The following is a 24,261-nucleotide window of genomic DNA, read 5'->3' as shown; positions in this document are numbered from 1 at the left end:
CCAGTTAGAACAGACTGCCCCCGCCCCGCGCTGACATCGCGCCTGGCGGCTGGTGCTGCACAGATGCTGGCCTTTCAGCTTCGGATGATAAAAAGCCGTCTGAGGGCAACCGTAGGAATGATCGTGGTAAACTCACGACGCCTGGCTCCTTGGAGGTTTCCAGCAAAAGCGCTTGTTTACTGATTTTCTTGCTGGAGAAGACGGTGACATTTGGGAGGCGTGGTTCTGTCTCAGCCGGGCAGGTGCGAACTTTCCCTGGTTCAGGGAGTGGATGCACCGTGTTGGGGGCGTTCTCCCGGCCGCCTCGCTGAGCTGGGGAACGGCTGGGAATGACCGTGTAGGATATGGTACGAATTTTCTACTTCTGCACTAAAAGCAGGACCACCCAGGTCCCTTTTGCAGTATCTTTATTGAAGCAATAAACTGATTGCAAAGTCAATGTTTCCTTACCTGTCCATGTTCTAGTGAAGTGAAATAAAAAGGATATAATGAACATGCTCAAGGTCATAATCGTGAGACAGAGTTGGACGACTTCTGGAATCTCAGCGTATCGTTTAGTCTCTCCAAGCCTCAGGCTCCTCATCCCTTGCCAGGAGGGTGGGTTACAATAACCTCTGAAAAACACGTGCAGTTTGAGGATGTGTGGCTTGTGTTCACACCACAAAGCCGCCTAAAGGAAACTCCGCATTTTGCTGGTGAGCCATTCAATTCCAGCCTCCGTCCATGATGGGAAAACTAGACTTTGAGACAAAGCCATTGTCCAGCCGGTGGCAGGTCACTTCACTCCCTTGGGCCTCAATTCTCTCAGCTTTAAAGTGAGGATAAGAGAGGCCGCTGGGCCCTCTTTTACTTTGGAAGTTTCTTATGAAAATCAGGTAAGGTGACGTAGGTGCTGTCTGAAAGTGAGGGACTATGGCCCTTCTTGCCATTTATATAGGAAAGGGTCAGGGAGCATCGGCAAGTTTTCAGAGGCCTGACGATTGGAAGACAGACGTGTTTCGTTCACTTGCTGGACATTCACGCCGGAATGGACGGAATCCCAGCTGGTAAACCGTCCTCCGGTTCTTAGCCTCTTTGTCCCTGCAGACCGGGCTGCTTCCTTCCGGAGGGAGGACAGCCCTGAGGGCACAGGCTGGATGGGGGTCTGCTGTTGGTTGTCACCTGCCCTCTTAGCAGCCACAGCCAAATCTCTCCTCACCCGTCTGCCCACACCTCCCCACTCCTGGCATAGGACGCTGCGAGCGTGTTGAAACTGCGGAAGGCCAGAGGCCGGTTCCTACCCGGGGCCTCCTCCAGCCCCTCTGCCAGGTAACTGTCACGGCCATGCGAAGGCAGAGCCGGGGAGAGACCGTCCCAGCACAGGGCTCAGGACTCTCTGCAGCCCTTCTCCCAAGCCAGGCCTGCCCGGAGGCGGCGTCTCACCCCGGGGTGGACGCCGCATCATCCGGGCTTCTGCAGACCCAGCTCTGCCTTCCACGTCAGGGCCGCTCAGGTGAGCCTCCGGGCCCGCACAGCCTCCCCGGGGCCCGTGAGAAGCGCAGGAAGCAAAGGATCAGCCCAGTGAAGCAGCATCTCTGAGGGCTGCGCCCAGGAATCTGGGCTGTAACCAGGTCTCTCGGGGTTTCTGCACCCATTGCATATGGAGAAACGACGTTCTGAGTTATTCGGGGACACTCTGGTGTCGTGACGCTGGGTGGGCACCTAGAATTCTGTGTGCTCGACCCGACCACCCCTCCCTGTGGGAACGTCCTGCTGCCTCAACTCTAAGCGTGTGATGGCAGGGTTGCTGGGAGCCAGACTCCGTCCGGTGGCCTGGCGGGCGCCCCTCCTCCAGGCCCGGCTCCTCCTGGGCCCAGAGAGAACAGGCCTGGGCGCCCCTCTGGTCGTGACGCCCAGGTGAGCCAGTGTGGAAAGCAGGGTGAGGAAATGGCTGACCCCGAGGACAGCAGCCTGGGCGCGTTCCGGGCCGCAGTGCAGGTGTTTCCTGGTCCAGCTGCGTCCCCGGACACACCCCGGCCATCTCTTCAAGCTGCCAGTAGACAGCCCCCTTCTTTCCTCTTAACCAGGTGAAGCTGGGTTTCAACAACCTGCAGCAAGAGTTCTGACGATGGCCAGGAGGGCTAAAGAGGGCCAGGAGCCGGGCAGGTGGGATGTGGGCAGGGTGGAGGCTCGGGCCTGACTCAGGCCTTCAGGGTGCAGGGGGCAAAGGGCAGGGGGCACGGCGGCTCTCGAGACCTCACACCCATCCTTCACTTGGTAACTTGGGATTTCCAGTTTCCCATTGAAAAAGCTCAAATTTATTTTGAAATGGGGGCCAAAAAGAGGGTCTTTGTCTCCAAGAACTGTAACATCTGCTGGGAACACCTTTCTCTGTCATTTTTCGAGATCTCGGTCAGAAGCAGCCGGGGTTGGCTGACGCACCCCTCTGGCCTCGGTCCCTGTTCCCCCAGGGCCTGTCCGCCCAACCCTGCCCCGAGCCCTGACACCCCAGTCGCTCACCCAGAGGTGCAGAGGGACGGTGAGGGGAGCTTGGGGTGTGGACTCAGGTGCCCTAGGTGTACACTCTGCACTTTGGTCTCTTCACCAGTAAAGCTGAGCTGAGGGCTCCCACTTAGAGGGCAGAGAGGAGTGAGAACAGTGACTCTAAAACGCCTGGCACATGGAAGGTGTTTCGTTATAGCTCTCGAAAGACCCCTATGTAATACCCCTTTCTACTGAAAGTAAAGATTTTTCCTTCTGATCCTGGCTATTTTCAGAAGTGGCCAGTGTCGTTTGTTTGCTGGGACCAGCCCAGGTGCGATTTTTGCTTCCACCTGGGAAGCCAGGTGTGCCAGACATTCCTTCTTATGACTTAGTGCTGGGGACCCTTTTCCTTGTGTGGTTAAAACATAAATAAATACGTAGAGCTGGGTGACAGTCTATTTCAGCCCTAAGATCAGATCACTTGTAGATAATCAGTGCTGTCTCACAGGCATCGTAGGACAGGAAAGGAATTTATGAGTTGTTTTTTTTTTTTTAATAAGTTTATTTATTTATTTATTTTATTTTGGCTGCATTGGGTCTTCGTTGCTGCATGCGGGCTTTCTCTAGTTGCAGTGAGCGGGGGCTACTCTTCGTTGCAGTGCACGGGCTTCTCATTGCGGTGGCCTCTCTTGTTGCGGAGCACGGGCTCTAGGCGCACGGGCTCAGTATTTGTGGTTCGCGGGCTCAGAAGGTGTGGTGCACGGGCTTAGTTGCTCCGTGGCATGTGGGATCTTCCCGGACCAGGGCTCGAACCCGTGTCCCCTGCACTGGCAGGCAGATCCTTAAACACTGTGCCACGAGGGAAGTCCTTCTGAGTTATTTAATCCACTTCCTGCAATAATCGTGCATCACCAACTGTCACTCTGCCTGCGTGACAGAGGCTCAACTGTGGTGGGGAAAGAACAGAGCAAAGTCAGTTATTCTGATAGATCATTTGTTCTATCATAACTGTCTCCATCAATACACCTAACAAACACCATTTCCTAATTCAGTCATCCTGATAATACTGCTGCCTGAAACAAACAAAAAAACGCATTAAAATAAATAACAGTAGGTTATGGTCATGGAGAGTTTAGCCTGAGACCGGCCTCCGCTCAGTAAGTGTGTGATTAACAAAGTTACCCCCTCTCCTGACTGTGCACTGAATCAAATTCCTACGACACCAGTTAGTTCCATCCGAGTCTCTACAGGTGTTCTGGGTTCGCTGGAGAAAGGTCCAGAAAGGCCTCCTTTGAACAGAGTGGAGAAGGAAGAAGTGGGGACCAGCCTGCCCTTCAGAGACCTCGCAGCACCACGTCTCGACTTAAACCCCTTGTGATCACTGGACCTGGTTACCTAGTTGTATTCACTCATTTATTCATTAAAAGATTGAATGTGTAAGTTCTGGGAATATCAAAATCAGTGAGAGAACTTCCAAGCTAAGTTTATGGCAGGCCAAATGTACTCATAATTAAAATACTTCTACATGTAACTGGGAAAGAGTTGGCACTTTATGTCAGAGAGTAAATCTGCTAGTAATAGGCAGGCTTGGTTCGGTGCTATCTCCTGCATCAGAATCCATCTTTCTCTCCTTCACACTCAGCAGGGCTCGTACAGCATCTTCGGTATTATAGTACTGTTCATGGTCTGTTTTGTATTGTAGTTGTATTATTAGGATCTGAAGAAGGAACAAAAATAAGAAAGACATGGGTCTTTGCCTTCAAGGAGCTTACAATCTACTAGCAGCTTTAAGCCAGGGTCACCAGTGATAATTCAGAGAAGTATCTGGTAAGTGTTAAAGGAAGCAACAGAGGTCAGACGTGCGGGTGAGAACATCGGTGTATCAGGAGAAGACTTGGGAGGAGGAGGCGTGTTGACAGGGGACTTGAAGGTTGAGTAGTATTTCCATAGGTACGGGTGTAGAAAGCAGCATTCTGGAACGAGGAAAGGGCACAGACAGCTCTGCTTCCTTGTAGAGAAGGGTTTCTCAACCGCGTGCGGCACTGTTGACATTTGGGGTCAGATCATTCTCTGCGAGGGGCCGTCCTGTGCACTATAGGCCGTTCCCACCTCCCCGCCAGATGCCCTGGCACCTCCCCCGAGAAGATGTCTCCAGATGTTGCCACACGCCCCTGGGGCTGGGGGCAAGACCGCCTCGGTCAAGACCCCTGATGGAGAACATATACAGACACAGAGAGGCAGGTATATGAGGACGTGTGTTTACATCACTGAGGACAGATGCAGGAGAGAAGCAGCTGACGACCCTGGCTGCTTCTGATTGAGATCTCAAAACACGACGGAGGAGGGCGATGTCGCCCCCAGACTGTCACAGTCCTTGCAGACAGAGGCCCACTAGGGCCCATTATTTTGTCATTTTCCCCAGAGCCCGGTGTTCTCATGGTCTCGCGCCCATCAAGCTTGTTCTCCAATCCTCAGCCCTACAAAGATGTGATGACTGATCTTCACTAGGACATCAGTGGTGCCTGAAGACAGTTATTCCTGTAGCAAGCATTTTTATGTTAAAGCACGCCTGATTCTTTACGGCAACAGGATGTAGCTTAGCCGTAGAATCTCAGGCATTAGTCAGAGGGTCTGTGTGGGCAGAGGACATGGAACCCTCCAGGAACAGCTGCAGATGATCAGCGCGTCTCCTTGGCTCAGACCGGCCCTCGTTCAGGTACAGTAAGTGCTCAGCGCCCTCCAAGTTTGAATGACAACTGCTTAAGAATCTGCCAACGTTTTTACCACTAGAAAAAGGAAACACGCCTGGTTGCTTTGTGTTGAAAACTCAAAGCACCACATTCCTCCGGCTCCCCAAGAAAATCCAGTTCTGACCAAATTCCTTACAGCGCGTGACCCTGAGCCCGAACACGAATGAACTTCACCTATGTCTCCCCCAGAACGGCTGTGCGCTCCGCCACCAGCCTCACAGGTCACATTTTAAAAGTCAGCAGGGATTTTTCCCGCAGTGCTTCAAACTCAAAGTTGAGACGCAGTCATAGCAATGAAACTCACTCAGCCTCTTAGGATTAAGCCTGGTGAATCCGTCACTCTGTTTCTGTGCCTGGTAATTCAGGAATGTAAAGAGACTTCATTCTGAGTAGGAGGGAGCAGAAGAGGGATAGATTTGCTGAAGATATAGAAACCATGATAAGAGGCGATATGAAATCAACAAGAAAATAGTTGCCAGGCAACACACTTGGTTGTCAGAGCGACAGAGCGGTCTTCAATAATAGCCCACAAGCAATCTTGGATAACAGCCCATAAAGCTCTGAGCTAGAAAGCGTCGGCGTCAGGAGTGGGTGACAGCAAATACTCTTCCAGAGAACGAAAGCATCCGGCTCCCTCGTTCCGTTCCATAAATGTGGACCATGCCGTAAACACAGGCCCCAGGGGTCTGCACATCTGAGGAGGGTAGTGTCCCTGCTACCTGGAACATTTTGTGGCTTTTGTTTTTCTCATGGTCGTAGCCCTGGCTGTACATTATATTTTTACTCAGCACAGTGAACTGCAGTCACAGGCCGCACTCAATTGTCCCCAGTATCTTGCTTTGCAAGCCTGGCACAGTCTTGCTGACTTGATCACCAGCATGTGGCCAGTGGGGCCCATTCCTGAGCAGGACGGTGACCAGGCGTGAAGATGGCAGGATGTTAGGGTTTGGGGGAAACTTACGGAACGTGGGCCTCATTCATCACTTCTCCAGGTGAGGGGTGTGGCCCCCATGATGGGCCAGTGCCCCTCTCCTTTTGCTCTCTGGGTCTGCCCTTCCTAGTAGGACCTGCCCTCTGGGCTCTGAGTCCTCTGCAGCTGACCTCGTCCTCCCATTTTCCTCCGTAAAAGGACTCCTTGACAGCAAGGACTCTGCCATGCTCCTTCCTGGTCCCCGGCCGCCGGCACAGTACATTCACACGTCGCTACACAGGAGCACTGATACCTCCGCCTGACCAGTGACCTTCAAGACAAGCAGTAAGTCACGGTCAGCTCATCCCATCCCTGCGTTATCCTGAGTGCAGCACAGGGGCTAAGGGCTCTGCAGGCCAGACTCCAGGCTGAACCCTGGCTCTTTGTGACCCTTGACTTGCCTAACGTCTCTGTCTCTCGGTTTTGTCGTCTGTAAAATGAGGATACCGGTTATATCCAACTCAGCAGATTGTCTAGGGGATTAAACAAACTCATAGCAAGTTTGGAGAAGTTCCTGTCCCATGAGCACTCTGACCCTGTGAAGTGAGACACTACCTTCCTTTTACAGTTTGACCTATGCGGGAATCACATCAAAGCAGAATCTCCCCACGTTACAGGTCGGAACTCGGCAGGACTGTGCCAGTGGGCAGGGTGGGTGCGTGGGGACGTGGTGGAGGAAGACAGGCCCCGTCCCTCTTTTTTGGGGTTTTCCCACGTGAAACGCTTGATTGCTGGGTTGGTGGTTCTTAGCAATATAAATTAAGCCATCATTCGGCTTTCCCTCACTGGGATTTTCCATGTCAATGCTGATTTTGATTTACTTTTATTTCTTCTAAAAAGCAGCACGCAAAGAAGCCTTACCAAGAGTTTTATTCATTGTTGTAACAGAACTGTGGTGGAACCGCTCAGAAAGACAGCGGTTTCCTGTGTAACTGGTCACAGCCTTGCTCAAAATTACAGGCTTTCTTAACACCCAACAGAGAAGAGCCAGCTAGGGATAGAAAAGCCAAATACTTTATTTGATGAATATATTTTTAAAATTTTATTGAAGTATAGTTGGTTTGCAATGTGTTAATCTCTGCCATACAGCAGAGTGACTCAGTTATACATATATATATTATTTTTCATATTCTTCTCCAGTATGGTTTATCACAGGATATTGGATATAGTTCCCTGTGCTAGGACCTTGTTGTTTATTTGGGGAATATTTTATCATCACACGTGCACACAAAGCCAATACAGAGCTTCATTCCTCAAGGGTGGTGCTTTCTCCACAAGGCAAGTTGTCATTCAAAACAGATTTATCACAGGCTCCACACACAATACCTATATATCCACAAAATGTAAAATTAAGGAAACTCAGAGAGTATACAGACAGAACTCCTCTAGGTCTTTAGAAAGTAGAGGAGAGGGTACCTTGGCAGGGCTGTGACATCCAGGGGGCTGGGAGAATTCTACTTCTTGTTCTGGGTGCTGAATACATGGGTGAGTTCACTTCGTGAAACATTTTTGAGCTGTCCTACTTAAAGATATTGAAGGTACCACATAAAACACTGGTTAATTCCTAGCAAATGGCATTTATCAAAATACAGACATTTTTCAAAAGCTTAATAAGCTTTCTAAAGTCAAATAAAGGTGATCCCTAGTTAGGAAAATAGACGGTTGCAGTGATTAAACAAAACAAACATTATCCAGAAGCAATGAAGAGAATGGATGGTACTGTGTGGCTAGTCACGCCGATCCAGGATTACCTGACCCCCACCCCAGGGGGCATCACTGACCCCCTCTCCCTCTGACAATCCTGTGCCTCTGCCTCTGTCCTCAGCTCTCATGCTTTGTGCCTCTGTCCTCAGCTCTCATGCTTTGTGCCTCTGTCCTCAGCTCTCATGCTTTGTGCCTCTGTCCTCAGCTCTTATGCTTTGTGGTTCTGTCCTCAGCTCTCATGCTTTGTGCCTCTGTCCTCAGCTCTCATGCTTTGTGGTTCTGTCCTCAGCTCTCATGCTTTGTGCCTCTGTCCTCAGCTCTCATGCTTTGTGGTTCTGTCCTCAGCTCTCATGCTTTGTGCCTCTGTCCTCAGCTCTCATGCTTTGTGCTGCTGACTTCCTTGTGGTAATTGTCTCCCCAGGTGGATGGCCACCTCCAAGAGAATCACTCCGCCTTGTTTATCCTCTGTCTTCAGCAACCAGGACAAGGAGAGGCACACACTGGGTTCTCATTTTCCACCTGACGAATGGTTGGGTGCGCTTTCCGTGTGGGTCCTGTGGAATCACAGGACCACATGGATGAACCTCTAAAAAAAAGCTAAGTGAAAAGAGTCAAACACAAAAAAGCACATATTTTATGATTCCACTTATATAAAATTCTAGAACAAACAAAAGTAATCTATAATGACATTAAAAGATTGGTACCGCAGCTACCACTGGGTCAGTTTACCAGAGGTATGAACTGGACGTAAGCTACCCTAGAGCGGGGATCTTGTTTGGTTCATTGTTGCATCCTTAGGGCCTGGTTCGGAGCTTAGCGCGTAATATACGCTAAGAGAACGCAAATTAAACCAGTGAATGACTTTGAAATCAGAACAAAGAGAATTCATTTGAACAATCTTAAGAGGTGCTTCATGCTATTGTTGTGGTTCAGTGGAAGACTGTGAATCTTGTTCTAGATTAACAGTGTTTCTGGAGTTAATGTATGTTAATTAAAAAAACCCACAATGATGAAAAAATCATCAATTTTTGAAAATTAGTTCAGCAGGCAACAACAGCAAGTAGTGTAGGACATAAAATATAGTAAGAAATTAATAAGTTTAAAAGGCACATAAGTCCTTACCTTTTAATATATTTAGGTCATATAAAAGCAATCGAAAATTTTAAGTATCTACTGTTTTGCCTTTATAGAAAACATCTGGGTTTACTTAAAAATGGGAAAATTTTGTGCAGTTTCCTAAATATTTCAGCTAATGTATCAGATTTTCACAGAAGACTAAAATTTGCGATGCATTTATTCTTTGAAAACTGACTTTTAAAATATTGTGCAATAATAAAACATTTACATTTCTAACTGACAGGAAACCCTTAGGTATCTGCTGAAGCAAAAGATCTCACTACCAGAATTTATTGTTAACAGATTTACAAAATAAAGGAAGGGTTGTCGTCAGAACTTCCGGAAAAACCCCTTTCAGTAACTTCCTCTTGCTATGCAGGCTGGTTTTTTAAATTCTCTCTCCTGTGTGCTAGAAAATCACCTGTGTTCCATGACACTTGTGGGATTTCACACTACAAATTATCCTTTTTGGCAGAGTAATTTGACAGATTCATTCACTCCACACGCTCTGTCCACACCCTGTAGGCTGGGCTCCTGTCACACCAGCTACTGACTATTTATCCAGGTAGAAAGGATCTGATGTCGCAGTTCTGTACATGTGATTAGAACCCTGCAAGATATGCTTTTACACTTTGTAACCTGTACATGTCTATGAGCCATCGACCTCTCGAAGGTCGAAGTACAACAGATCCTTCCTTAGTCCTGAGTGGTTTTTTAAATGCCAGATTCATCCTCCAGTATATTTCTTATCCCCAACCGATGTACAGTTTTGTGCCAAGATCTCGGCTCTTGGCAGTGACCCTGGAGGGGGACAGGGTGCTGGATTTGTACCACGATTTTGAGAGTAAAAAGGACATTGCTAATAGTTCCAATAGAGTTGGACACACGCTGTTTTGAGCTGGGACGAGGGTCACACCTCATAAAGCAGGGCTCATGTTGAGTGAAGCTGTTTCTGGGCTCTCTGTTCTGTTCTATTTCTGACCATCTTTGCACCAAAACCCGCCCTATGTTATTTCTGCAGCTTTAGGTTAAGTCTTGATTCGATTAAGTATGTCTGCCTTTCTGGTTCTTCTTAAAGATTGTCTTTGTTAGTCTTGGCCCTTTACATTGCTGTGTAAATATTAGAACCAACTGTCATGTTTCACCAAAAGCGAAACAAAACAAAAGCTGGGGATTTTTATTGGGCTTGCATTGATTTTGTAGATCAGTCAACACTTTTGAAATAATGAATCATGACCATGGTATAGCTCTCCATTTATTTAGATCTTCTTTATTTTCTCTCAATAATGTTGATAGCTTTCTGTACTATAGAGGTCCTGAACATCTTTTGTTGGTTTTATTACCAGGCACTTGAACATTTTTTGACATTTTTGTAAATGCTGTTAAAAAATTTTTTTTAAACTGTTGATGTTACATAGAAATACAAATCAACTTTAAATTGCACTTGTAACCAGCAACATCTTACTTAACTCACTTTTAAATTCTAATAATTTAGACTTTTTATGAAAATAATAATCTAAAATAGGGAATTCCCTAGCGGTCCAGTGGTTAGGACCCCGCACTTTCACTGCCAAGGGCGCAGGTTCGATCCCTGTTTGGGGAACTAAAATCCCATAAACCACGAGGCGCAGCCAAAAAATAAATAAATAATAAGTTTAAAAAAAAATCTATTGAGGACACGGGGAGGGGGAAGGGTAAGCTGGGATGAAGTGAGAGAGTGGCATGGACAGATATACACTACCAAACGTAAAATAGATAGCTAGTGGGAAGCAGCCGCATAGCACAGGGAGATCAGCTCGGTGCTTTGTGACCACCTAGAGGGGTGGGATAGGGAGGGTGGGAGGGAGGGAGATGCAAGAGGGAAGAGATATGGGAACATATGTATAGGTATAACTGATTCACTTTGTTATAAAGCAGAAACTAACACACCATTGTAAAGCAATTATACTCCAATAAAGATGTTAAAAAAAATCTAAAATACTCTTTTCTTCCTTTCAAATCATTATATATTTTATTTATTTTTCTCGAGTTACTGTATCAGCGAGGATCTTCATTAAATTATTATATAAATGGTGGCAACATACATTCTTCTCAAATTGCAGACCAGTTTCTCCTTTATTTCTTTCTATTTTTGCTAGTTTCATTTTGAGGGCGTGGTGTTGGGTGCATACAAATTTAGAATTGTTATGTTCCCCTAATGAGCTGAATCTTTTTACCATTATGAAATGTCTGTCTTTATCTCTGGAATAAGAGAAACTACTTTGCCTAATATTTTTAGCTACCTCTACTTTCATGGTTAGCATTTGCATGATATCTTTTCCGTTCTTTTCCTTTCAAATCCTCTCTATTTTTATGTTATAGATATATTTCCTGCAGACACCATCTAGTAATTTTTCAACCCTGCCTAACCATCTTTGTCTTTTAACTAGAACATTTAGTCAATTTACATTTTTAAGTAATTATTTGGAGTTTAATATACCATCTTGCTATTTGTCATGCCTGTTCTGTGTATCTCTTTCTCTTTTTTCTTTCCTCCTTCTGGATTGATTGTGTATTTATTGTTATTCCTTTTTTCCTCTCTGGTTTATTTGGGAAATTATAAACCTGTTTGCTATTCTTCTAGTGGTTACCTTAGACAGCACAACATGCATCCTTGACTTATCAAAATCTAATGTAATTGTACTTATACTTTTATTCTCTTCCCAGACTATGCAAGGACATTTGAACTTTTACATCCATTTTCTTCCCCAACTGCTATGCTATATTTTAATTCTGTATATATTTGAAGGTCTATAGACATTATTACTGTTGTTTAATATTGTCAATATTTGTTTAAATTTACCATATTTACAGTTTTTTTCTTCCTCTTTATTCTTTCCTATAACTCTGACATTCCTTCTCCATAAAGAATATCCTCTAGAATTTTTTTTGAGTCTGCTGGTGGTGAACTCTCAGTTTTTGTTTGTCTGAAAAAATCTTGAGGGATATTTTTACTGGGTGTGGAATAAATCTAGGTTGGCAGGGTTTTCTGTTGCTATTTTCCCCAACATATTAAAAGAATCATTCTGTGATCTTCTGGCTTTCCTCATTTCTGTTGATACATGTGTTATCTTTCTAACCACTGCTCCTGTGACGGTACTTTGTCCTTTTCCTTTGGTTGTTTTATCTGTTTTCTGATCATCTCTTAGTCTTTGGATTTCTGCTGTTTCACTGGATGCATCTAGAGATGTGTTTCTCTGTAGTATCCTGCTTGGGGCTTGAGCGGGACTTGGAGAATCTGTGAATTGATGTTGTATCAGTTTGGAACCCTCATGTTGATTGTTAGCTCTTTAACCATTATTCTGCCCCACGCTGTCTCTTTTTTTCTCTTTTCCTGTGGAGTGTCTTCTTACTGACTCATCTGAGTTTTTTATCTTCCCTTTTGTATTTTTCCATCCTTTCGTCTTTCTGGATTTTATTTATTACATGTTTTCTTTCTGGAAGAAATTATGATTTCTCCTGACCATGACAATTCAGTTTCTCTCTTTTGCTATATCTAATTTGCTAATAAATCTTATCTATTTAGTTCTTCATTCATTACTATATATTTGAGCTCTGGAATTTCTATTTCATTTTTATTCAAAGATGCAGTGTCTCTTTTAGGTTTCCAGTTTTCTGCTGAAATGTTTAACCTTGTCTTTTGTCATCTTCATTATAGAAAACCTTGTTGTTTTATAATTTGTGTGTGATGATTCTAATATTTGGGGCCCCCAGTACTTCTGTTTCTATTGTCTGGGGGTTTTTTGGGGGAGGTGGGACTGTTTTTTTGCTTTTTATCTTTTTTTGCTGGTTTTAATATACGTTGTCATGGCTCTTCACCCATTCAGTTATCTTTGATTGTATGCTGGGTGTTGTATAAGAAAAGCTGATTAAAAAAAATAATTTGAGGTTTGTGGGTAATCTTTCCCCAGAGATGATTTTTGTTTGCTTCTGCCATATGCCTCTGGGTTTTAGCAAACCAGGATGAATGTAATCCAATTCTAGGGGCTGGAATTTTCCAGGCTGTCCAACGACTTATAGCAGGGCTGCATTCCGAGACGGTTCACTCATACCTGTAGGGTGTCAAACAAAAGCACGGGAGGTATAATGGGGCCCCCGCCCTTGACAGGTCCAAACTCAGCCTACCTAGCCTAGAACATTGCCAAAATCCCCGCTTCACACCTCATTTCTCTCTTTTGGATTGGGAAATGCATATGGGGCAAAAGTGATTTCCAACTGCGCCAGTTTCTCCTGGATCTTGGCCCAGTAATTCGTCATGATCATGTCAACCTTCCTCCTATGGGCTGATGCTTATTTTGTTTGGTTGGTTTTTCAGTTGGTCCCAGGAGGTTTGAGTTACCTAGTTCACCATTATGAGAAGTAGACGTTTTCCACATAAAATATGAACTGGGGGACTTCCCTGGTGGTCCAGTGGTTTGGCCTCCACGCTTTCACTGCTGAGGGCCCAGGTTCAATCCCTGGCTGGGGAGCCAAGATTCCACGTGCCGCATGCAGGGAGGCCAAAAGAAAAAAAGAAAGAAAGAAAGAATTGGATCTAGTCTCTGCTCTTGAATTTACTAGTTTTTCTGATTTCAACAACTGACTGGTAGTCCGTGGGCCTGTTCCCTCAAATACAAAACAGAGGATTTGAGCAGAGTGGCTTGGAGCCCATGTAACTTGATTAACACGATTTAGTCTAAATCACTGAGTACAGCTTTTAGGGCGAGGAGGCAAAGGGAGGCATAGCAGAAGGCAGTGACCGTGGCCTTTCTTGTTGTCCCCCTAGCTAAAAGCACCTGGGATATGGCAGGTGCTAGTAAGTATCTTAAGAAAAAAAGAAGGAGGAAATGCTTGCCAACGTGAGATTTGCTGAAATTTTGTTTTGTGCTGTGGAGTCACTCCCTATCAGCACAGACGTGATCATTGGTCAGGCCAAGAACCCCCTTTTGCAGTCTTGGCTTGTCTGAGATCAGGGAGAAACAAGAAGAGGACTGAGGTCAGTCTGGTTTGCAGAAATCTTAGGAAACTTTATTAACCAGCCCACCAGCTTTGTGAGAGCACAGAGATGCAGCATTTCACACCCCTTCCAAGGAGTGCATTGACAAAGGGTTATATTAATCAGAGTACATCCTCACCCCATCTCCCACCACAGCGTTGCACAAAGCCGTCCCATTACCATAAAAACCTGTACCATATTATGGACGTCAAGAGCCTTTATCAGAAAACACGGCAGAAGCCGGTAAACAGTGAGATCTCTGCGCCACCTCTTTGCTTAATAGTATCTCCTACGACATTTTTCTTTTTGTCATTTCTTGGCATCTTTCATGGTAAGACACCTACTGCTTGATTCCTTGTGATCCCACACCAACTCATATCAGGAGGGAAAAGGGAGAACAAAAAGTGGGAGGGGTTAGGTTATCACCAGGTGGCTCTTTGATAGTTTGAAACCTGGAGGGCTGTAATGGGATACAAATCCTGCAGAACACAGGGTCAGAGACATTGCCAAGGCAAGTCTGTCTTCATAACGCAGACCTTTAATTGGGGTGCTCTGTGGTATTTCAATTGAATATCTGTTTTTAAGCCTCCCTTCAACAATCAGGGTGTCTCTATGTTACGGCTTCCAAAAGTCTATCTGTAAAACAGATGACAGAGTGACCGTGTTCCCCCCGGCTCTCAGGAAAGTATAGCAACTTCATAGATTTCTACGTTGTCAAGAATCGTCTGATTTTTTTCTTTCTTTTTTTAACTTGATGCATTCAAAAGAAATCACTGGATTTTTTTTTAGCATAAAAAAAGAAGAACAGATACCCATGCCAAGTTAATGGGTGTAACCAGCCAACAGAACTGAGCTTACAAAAGAGGTTAAAGATTCATTTTTGGATAGTAGTTTTACTGGTAAAGATCTATGAAAATGGTCACCATTGAAAGGGCAGGTAAAACGCTCCAAGCTTGACCTTGTATTTCTAATCTCTATGGGGAAGAAAGTCTGCCGAGGAACAGGATGTTAGCGGAGGGATTGTGCCGAATGAAGAAAATGAACGGATGGTCGGCAGTGAAATCCTCCTCCGGCATCAGCATGGCGAAGATGGCCACGTTCGCGGTGGCAGCCGCCGCCTCCGTGCCCTCCTCGTTCACTTCCACGAAGGACTGGTGGACCACCTTCGATATGAAGAGGCCTCTGGCTCCCGACATGCCGGACAGGTCAGCCTTGCTACTGAAGAGCTCCTGCACACCCAGGCAGGCCAGCGGAGTGCTGAGCTCGTAGCTCTCCTCCAGCCTAAACCTGGGCAACTGGACGTTGACCTCAAGGAGATCCAGATTCTCGGGTCTGGTCCACTCACGCAGCTTTTCCAAAGTCAGCTGTTGCTCGATCTGGATTCAGAGTGGGCAAAAAGAAGAGCTGAAATCATGTGATGTAAGTAAGTTAATGAAGCATTGTTTGAATGAATGGGCCCATCATATCAGCTGCGCACTAGTTTCCTTCATGTTTTGTACCATAACGGATTCCATTTGGAGGATTTCATTTCTTTCTGGCTATTGGTGATAATGAACCGAGCTGCGTTCCAAGCCACCAAGGGCCCATCCACCCAGGACTCACCAAGCCCCTGCCACGCTGGATCACTGGCCATCCTGGCTAAAATTACCCTAATTGGTCGAGTGATGCAAGAGGATATTTTAAAGCTTTCTTCCATTTATTTTATTCTGTTTATTCTGAACCCCAGTGATCACTGTGGTGATCTGTGAACCTCACACAGCTGAAGTTATCTCTAATAGATTTAGCTCATTGGTAAAAACAGAAATGGACCTAGTTCCTCATCTAAAATGGGATCACAGTAGTACGTACTTGGAGCACCGTAAGTGCTGAATGAGTCACACTATACAAGCGCTGCGTAACGTCAGCTACTGTCGTTACTATTATTGCTGCTACTGCACTGGAACAGAAGCACGTTCCACTTTTCTACTGATGCTGGTAATTCCAGACTTCCTTTTTTATAATCAGGAACGGACAAATATGGAAATACAATTGAAAGAAGGAACACACTGGTTTTAACTTATGCTCTAGAGCTGCAAATGGCTAATATTAAACGCCTTCCAATAGCAAGTTTGGTCAGGGACGGGGAGGGGAAAAGCAAACAACAGGCCAGAGACACTGAAGAAAAACCTCACTCTTCACAGTTTTGCCTCTTCCTGGTCCTGGCAAGAGATACCATTGCCTTTAAATTACAAATAACAGAAACCGCAGGCAAAGTTCAGGTTAGGAAGTGGGCTTATCTGTCAGACTAACAGGTCACATGGATCTTTTTCTGTCATGTAGCAATTGGACATTTAATGCACAATCTACGTGGATTGGGGTGAGAATGAGCAGATTTTATAGCACATGGTGAAACTGTATACTATAATGTTTGAGGGTTTTTAATTTTAAAAAATTGTTTTAATGAAACAGTCCTCATTTAGTCCTCTAAAGTTCATCTAAGGGAGTCTCCACGAGCTGCCACTGGCCAGCGTTACACTCGGTCTGTACCTTAGATGTTCCCGCCACGTTGTGCACTGATAGTAGGTGAACATTTAAATGTGGGGCTTCCATGAAAAGGAACGAAACTGAGTTATCTGTAGTGAGGTGGATGGACCTAGAGTCTGTCACACAGAGTGAAGTAAGTCAGAGAGAGAAAAACAAATACCGTATGCTAAGGCATATGTATGGAATCTAAAAAAGCGGTACTGATGAACCTAGGGGCAGGGCAGGAATAAAGACGCAGACATAGAGAACGGACTTGAGGACACAGGGAGGGTGAAGGGGAAACTGGGACGAAGTGAGAGAGTGGCATGGACATATATACGCTACCAAACGTAAAATAGATAGCTAGTGGGAAGCAGCCGCATAGCACAGGGAGATCAGCTCGGTGCTTTGTGACCACCTAGAGGGGTGGGATAGGGAGGGAGGGAGGGAGACGGAAGAGGGAGGGGATATGGGGATATATGTATACGTATAGATGATTCACTTTGTTATACAGCAGCAACTAACACAACAATGTGAAGCAATTATACTCCAATAAAGATATTTTTAAAAGTACAATAAAAAAATAAATAAATAAAATTATATGCGCAGGAAAAAAAAAGTTCTCATCACAAGAAAAAAAATTATAACTATGTGTGGTGATGGATGTTAACTAGACTTATTATGGTAATCATTTCATAATATATGCATTTATAGAATCATTATGTTGTACTCCTGAAACGAACATAATGTTACATGTCATTATACCTCAATAATAACAGTCTCTATAAACATAAATAGATAAATAAATACATGTGGAGCTTCGCAGTGGCACATGCGGATGGGCTACTTTACAAAGGAGTGACAGGAAACTGGGAAGGAACACCGGGTCACCTCACTAAACAAAGAACAAGCACCTACACCTGACACACACACACACACACACACACACACACACGGTCCGCGCATCACTCGGGGAGAGGGGGGCCGCACCTTCTTCAGACCCGTGGACTCGTCCTGGATGTCATCCGGCAGCAGGATGACCATGCTGAGGTCCTCACCCTGGTAGGGCAGTTCCAGCACCCGGCACTTAAGGTCCTTGATGTAGCCAAACGGAAATTTCTTCTTCTGATACATCATTTTCACTGTTTTTGTGTCTTTCTGAACAATTAAAACACAGATCACTAACATTATTGTCAGCGTGGCTTTAGAGCACACAGTCATCTAGACGGTCACCTCCCCTCACCTTATTCAGTCTGAAAGGTGCATCTTTTGTGGCCTCCATCATGAATTTCTCCTGCCAGTTTCCTTTGAAATAGATGGCATTCACCAGCACCAGCTTAGTCATGCTATCAACCGTACCTGAGGCCAACAGCTCTGGAATTTTCCCTAAAAAGACAAAGTTAGCTTTTTAAAAATCCACCTATCAGAATTCCAAATTTGAACTGACCTTTGATTAGCAATGAAATGCAACTCAAATGCTTCCTTCTATTTAATTTCCTTTAACATGGTACTAAGTTAGCCAAGCCCCCTGGGGTGCTTCTACTTTAAATAAACCAACTCGAGGGGCAGATCAGGGTGACACAAACTGCCCCCAAAGGCCCGATGATTCAAAACAAGTCAATTGTTTAAAGGCTAAAAGCAGGAAAATTCTTCTTTTCTGGAATGTGTGATAAACAGTGGGCCTCATTTTGTGACTGGCCATTCTCTTTCAGGAAAAGAAAAATTTCTTAACCAAAATGTTTTTAGTCACTAATAAATAAATCCCTTCTTCAAATCTTCCAAGTTAGATGCCTAACTCTCACAGGAAAGCTTTTAACAAATATCCAAAAGGCAGGACAGTTCCTCCCCTGAAACACAGGACCCACTCATGATGGGGCATGGCTGTGACAGTCCCTTATGGAAGGAACACAGGTGTCCTGTGGGTGCTTCAACCGTTCCGTGACTACGACAGAAACACAAACCAGAAAAACGGCCTGAGGAGACTCAGCCCCACCTCCCGACCCTGGTTTCTTAGACAAGATGTTGGCAAAAAGTATTTATGACCACAGAGGCTTGTAAATATTGATTCACAAGATTTTCATCTCTTTTAGTCTACATTCAATGTTAGTTTTCATTTTAAAATGTAGTTTGGGGAACTTATGGGTAGAAAACATTTAGCGTCTTCAGTTGAATCATGTTTACATTTCCACTTTGAGGAATTCCTACATTTGAAAGCTGTCTGGGGACATCCCCCCCGTGGCGCAGTGGTTAAGAATCCGCCTGCCAATGCAGGAGACTAAGGGTTCGAGCCCTGGTCCAGGAAGAGCCCACATGCCGCGGAGCAACTAAGCCCATGCGCCACAACTACTGAGCCTGCGCTCTAGAGCCTGTGAGCCACAACTACTGAGCCTGCGTGCTACAACTACTGAAGCCCGTGCGCCTAGAGCCCGTGCTCTGCAACAAGAGAAGCCCCCGCTTGCCTCAACTAGAGAAAGCCTGCACGCAGCAACGAAGACCCAACACAGCCAAAAATAAATAAATAAAATAAATAAAGGTATTTAAAAAGGAAGGAAAGAAAGAAAGAAAGAAAAAGAAAGAGAGAAAGAAGGCAAGCTGTCTGGCCCTGGGCAGTGCAAGGTGGACCCCAGGGTCAGGCTGAGGGGCTAGGGAAGGGGCGAGGGGGTCACCTGCAAGGGGGAGGCGGGGGGAGGCGGGGGGAGGCGGGAGGAGGAAGGAAGCATTAGTGTGTACGACCAGGGCTGCCCTCGCTCACCTTCCGTCTGCCCTTTGACCCACTCGTTTATGGCCTTCCTCGCGTCTTCGGTGGCCTGCAGAAAATCCACACTGGCCAGTTCAGCACCGTACATTTTCTGAGTTGAAGCTAAGAACTCCTGTTTAAGAAAAAAAAAAAAAAGGAAATGTGAGTAACTCCTACTCCGTACAGAAATGGTTTTCTAAAATCCTTAAAAGCAACGGAAATTGTCCCAAAAGGCATACTTCATTGTAACAAAAAAAATTCTAACCCTTCTACTTTTTTTAGTATAGTGAAAAACACAGCCTTCAATTGACGATCTTAAGCACTTTTAAGTGTACAGTTCAGTAGTTTCAGTGTTGTATAACATTTACCAATTCCTGGGGACTTCCCTGGTGCTCCAGTGGTTAAGACTCTGTGCTTCCACTGCAGGGGGCAGGGGTTCAATCCCTGGTCAGGGAACTAAGATCCCACATGCCACGCGGCACAGCCCAAATAAAATAAAACAAAATTTACCAATTCTTTTCTACCCCTTGACTAACATTTTCATAAACAAGCAAATACTGATTGTACTTGAAAGTGAATTATGGAATTCACTCTTGCTTTAGCAAAACAGCCAGGGTCAATCTTTTCACTGTGGAGACTAGAAAATGAAATCACATCCATTTATGGGAATACTGTCTGTCGTGTTTTTATTCTAGATCATTTTTCTGAATGTTTATAAAAATTAAAGCTCACTTCTGTGACTTGATTGTGCTGGAAAAAAGTCTGCCTTGTCTAGTCAGTTTTGGAACATGAAGAGCAAAGTACTTACAGGGAGGAAATCATAGCTTTTCTCTCCAAATAACCTGTTAGCAAGTTTCAGAATATAGGGAGCTCCATGTTTGTTGATATCAGCATTCAAACTCTGAAATCTTGAATGAATCTCCTCAACCCCTTTGAAATAGAGAGCCTAAAAGAAAGAAAACATTATTTCTATAACCATTTATTTTGAAATTATAAGCTGGTTCCTTGGCATTTGCTGCCATCAAATTAAATTAATATTACTAATTATTGATGATCCCCAGCCATCATCATTTTTCATTTTTTATTGGAGAACATCATTAGTCACTTTTCGTTGGAGAACAAGTAATAATAGAAAATCCAAAATGTATAGCTTGGTGAAACATAATAAGTATATTGGAAACTGTTTTCCCATCACTTTTTTGTTATAATTATAGTTCCACAAATAGGAGTGGTTAACAAGCTAAATATTTATACAAGTCTGCTTTTTTCCCAAAAAATCATAAGTGGTATGTTCATATGTATACTCTATACAAATATAATTTTACTGAAAGTTCTCAGAAATAAACAGTAAAAATAAGAATCATCAGCTATGTAAGTACACAAAGATAGTACAGATTGAGAGGTTTTAATTTTTTTTAATTGCACTACTGGCATCAGTAACTCACTTACTTAAAAATAATTTCTTTAAACTTAACATGGCGCAAAGTTTAATTCCCATACATCAGTTACATCTAGAGTCCCTTTATGGTTTTATGAGGCCTGGGCTGGTTCCTTGCTTTTAAGGACAAGAAACGAACCTCCACCCTGTACAAAGTCCAGTTACTCACTGAGATATGGAATGTGTGGGGGGGAGCTGTGACGGATCTCTTTAGTGGAAATGCGGGTAAAAACTTAAGGCTGTTCTTTACTGAGCTTATAAAGTTCCTGGAAAGCCTCAAAACAGAAGCTCAGATTACCTTGCAGGGGACGACTAACAGTGATTAGTACCGGAGTTTTTTTTTAAAGTGGATTTTTGAAAACTTTCAAATGCTTTTGTATCTGCAGTGATGAAAAAGGTTGGTTTTTCCTAAAGTACAGAAATAGAAGCTTTGCAGCTGGAACAGGCCCATAAACGTGAATCCGGGCTGGACCTTCCCTGGCTCTAAGTGCAGCGTAATCTGTGACCCGTGTGTTAGAAAGACCTTCGCTTTCACCCCTCTTTTCAAGGAAAGCCAGAGCTCCCCGCTCAGCATAAAGCACGCCCCGCACACAGGTGCCCTCCACCCCCACCAAGGAGAGGCAGGGCCCTCAGCATCCCCGCCCCCTCTCCCTGCAGGGCCCTCCTGCTCACACAGGAACGGGGGTCACAGCCCACCGGGGCACACCTGGTGCCAGGCCCAGGGGTAGGAACACGGAGTCACAGGCTCTCGTGTCCCCTTGGCTTCTCGACTAGGTGTCATTATGCTCAAAAGTATCAAGACACAGCCGACATTATGTGAGCAGCTGAGCACCACAGGCAAAGCAGAAACTGGACGGTCCTGGGCGGGGGAGGACGTGGCTTACAGGAAAGCCGTGCAGACTCGTTGCCGGAACAGCAGCAGCGCACAGCGGGGGGCTGTCAGCTTTCTTCCTGCTCCGGCCTCAGTCCCACAAAAAACAGAGCCCGGCACGTCGCAGGTGCTCAGTAAAGACTGGACCATGAATGACAGCCTGCATCCCAGTGGAGTTTTCCTGGGGCTTTTTCTGAAAGTCTGACTTCATGAAGTATAATATATAATATAACACACAATGCTGAACACCGAAATACAGTTTTCTACAAATGCGCTGCAAGAGCTCAAAGGCACAGTTTTCTGGTACGGTCTGTGGTAGGCACGAGCTGGGAAAGCTAGTTTCTGCTGACCTTGGACACCTGCGCTGCGGTATTGCCTCTGGCGCCCAGAAAGGTCATGGCCAGCGCTGATGAAATGCTGAAGGGGGAGATGAAGATGTTGCCGGCAGGATCGCTCTTGTTCAGGGTGCGGAACAGGTCCAAGGCGAAGCGGGTGTTTGCTGTGCTCAGCTGCTCCATGGTGAGGCTGCAACACAGAGCAGAGCCCCGAACTGCCCCCTGCCACACCAGCCAACGAGCAATGCCACTTCCCTATCTCCTCCTCAACTCAGGCCAGCCACTCTGAAATACCCTGAAACGAACCTGTACTTTCTCTCTCCCTCTCTGTCTCTCTCTCTCTGTCTCTCTCTCGCGGAGAGCAAGAACACTCCATGTGCGCAAATGTGGGAGCTTGGGGTGACTGGCCAAGGATTCAGCAGTGACATGGGGTCAGGACTCTATGTCCTAAAGGGCCCTGGCCGTGCAGACAGGTGCATCTGGGCCCTTCCCCACCACACGTGGGAGCGCACACTTCCCACCCTCTGTTCAAGTCTCTGATTCATTTGAGCCATGAATCCACTGCCCACTTTTACCTAAAAAAGAATGTTTCTATTAGAAAATCATAGCTACCTGCTACTCATTAAAGCAAATTCCAGGGGCTTCCCTGGTGGCACAGTGGTTGAGAATCTGCCTGCCAACGCAGGGGACACGGGTTCGAGCCCTGGTCTGGGAAGATCCCACATGCCGCGGAGCAACTAGGCCCGTGAGCCACAACTACTGAGCCTGCGCGTCTGGAGCCTGTGCTCCGCAACAAGAGAGGCCGCGATAGTGAGAGGCCCGCGCACCGCGATGAAGAGTGGCCCCCGCTTGCCACCACTAGAGAAAGCCCTCGCATAGAAACGAAGACCCAACACAGCCAAAAAAATTAAATAAATAAATAAAAGTCAGGAGCTCTTTAAAAAAAAAAAAAAAAAGCAAATTCCAGCAAAAGAGACAGAAGTATCCTCATTTTTGAGATTCACTTGCTGGTGTTTAGAGAGGTCCCCAGACTCACAGCTGGTGAAGGATATGAGAGTGGGAACCCAACACAGGCCCCGGGGTCAGGTCGGGCAGCCGGACAAGGAGAAGGTGACAAGTATCCTCTGTCACTCCTGCGGGCAGGTAGGGTCTGCAGGTGAAGCACCTGGCCTTGCGCTCAGCTCAGCCAAGCACTCTCCCCACCTGACCTCGACTCTCAGCGCACATACAGCCGAGGAAGAGGAACAGTCGTGCTGGCTGCCCAGCGTGTAAGTCCTAAATTGAATTATTACTGTTGTTGCTGATAAATAATCTCTAGGATCGCACTGGCCTCCCTTCCCTGCCTCCAGCCGCGGAAAGGAGAAGCCGCTCCGCCAGGGCTGCCTGGAAACCGTCACAGACAGAGAAACATTCTGGACTGAAGCGGCTTCGGCTTCGGCTTCCGCCTTCAGGCCCCAGGGAGCGACCTCTGTCGGCCGGAGGCCGCCCGGCCTAGCTCCGGGGACGCGGCGCCGGGGACCCCGGGTGGGGCGCAGGGCAGGTGGCGGTAACCACCGGACTCGGGGACCCCGCGGGGCGCACGGCGGGGCGGGGTGACCACCGGGCGCGGGACCCCGCGGGGCGCACGGCGGGGGGGGGGTGACCATCAGACACGGGGACCCCGCGGGGCGGACGGCGGGGCGGGGTGACCACCGGACACGGGGACCCCGCGGGGCGCACGGCGGGGCGGGGTGACCACCGGACGCGGGACCCCGCGGGGCGCACGGCGGGGCGGGGTGACCACCGGACGCGGGACCCCGCGGGGCGCAAGGCGGGGCGGGGTGACCACCGGACGCGGGACCCCGCGGGGCGCACGGCGGGGCGGGGTGACCACCGGACGCGGGACCCCGCGGGGTGCTCGCGGATCGGAGCCTCCCCCGCCCGGCCCCGATCCCTGCCCGGCCTTACCCGCTGCTCGGCTGCCTGCGAGGTCTGGGGAGAACGCCGAGCGCGGCCCTTATAGCAGCGGAAGGGAGTGTCGCTGGCAGGCGGGGGCGGCGCGGGTGGGCAGGGCGGCCCTGCCCCGGGATGATTTACTTCCTAGGAATCGGGGCTGCGGCTGGGCGGGGCACAGGGCGGGCGAGCGGGGCGCCACGCAGCGCGCTCGCGGGGGCCCAGAACCTCTCTGAGTTCCAGGCAAACTCAGCTCTCCGTAAAGGACCTGATGGGCTATTTCCTACTAAGGTGTGAATGACTGAGATGACAAGGTGCCACCTCTTAGAGGGCAAAGCAGCCTCTTTGGAATCTTATCCAAACACTCCAAACTCCGAGTTACTGGGGGCTGGGGGGAGTGTGAGGAGGGGCCTCTAGGGTGAGATAAAA

General features: G+C 46.8%; 1 protein-coding gene across 2 annotated transcripts; it reads right to left on the bottom strand.

The window, feature by feature from the left end:
* Positions 1-14,027: 14,027 nt before the first annotated feature.
* On the bottom strand, positions 14,028-23,975 carry SERPINB1 (serpin family B member 1). Of its 2 annotated transcripts, none has more exons than XM_007173886.3 (7): positions 23,848-23,975; positions 21,916-22,090; positions 20,065-20,202; positions 19,272-19,389; positions 17,763-17,905; positions 17,510-17,677; positions 14,028-15,393 (listed from the first exon to the last, which is right to left on the bottom strand). In XM_007173886.3, the coding sequence occupies exons 2-7, from the start codon at positions 22,081-22,083 to the stop codon at positions 14,992-14,994; spliced, it is 1,137 nt and encodes a 378-aa protein (XP_007173948.2). In that variant the 5' UTR covers positions 22,084-22,090; positions 23,848-23,975; the 3' UTR covers positions 14,028-14,991. The 2 variants fall into 2 exon arrangements, with proteins under 2 accessions (XP_007173948.2, XP_007173949.2); XM_007173887.3 differs by lacking the exon at positions 23,848-23,975 and adding an exon at positions 22,937-23,282.
* Positions 23,976-24,261: the final 286 nt, after the last annotated feature.

This window comes from Balaenoptera acutorostrata, chromosome 10 (genome assembly GCF_949987535.1).
Source record: "Balaenoptera acutorostrata chromosome 10, mBalAcu1.1, whole genome shotgun sequence".
Lineage (NCBI taxonomy): Eukaryota > Metazoa > Chordata > Mammalia > Artiodactyla > Balaenopteridae > Balaenoptera > Balaenoptera acutorostrata.
This window is presented reverse-complemented; position numbering and strand designations above follow the sequence as displayed.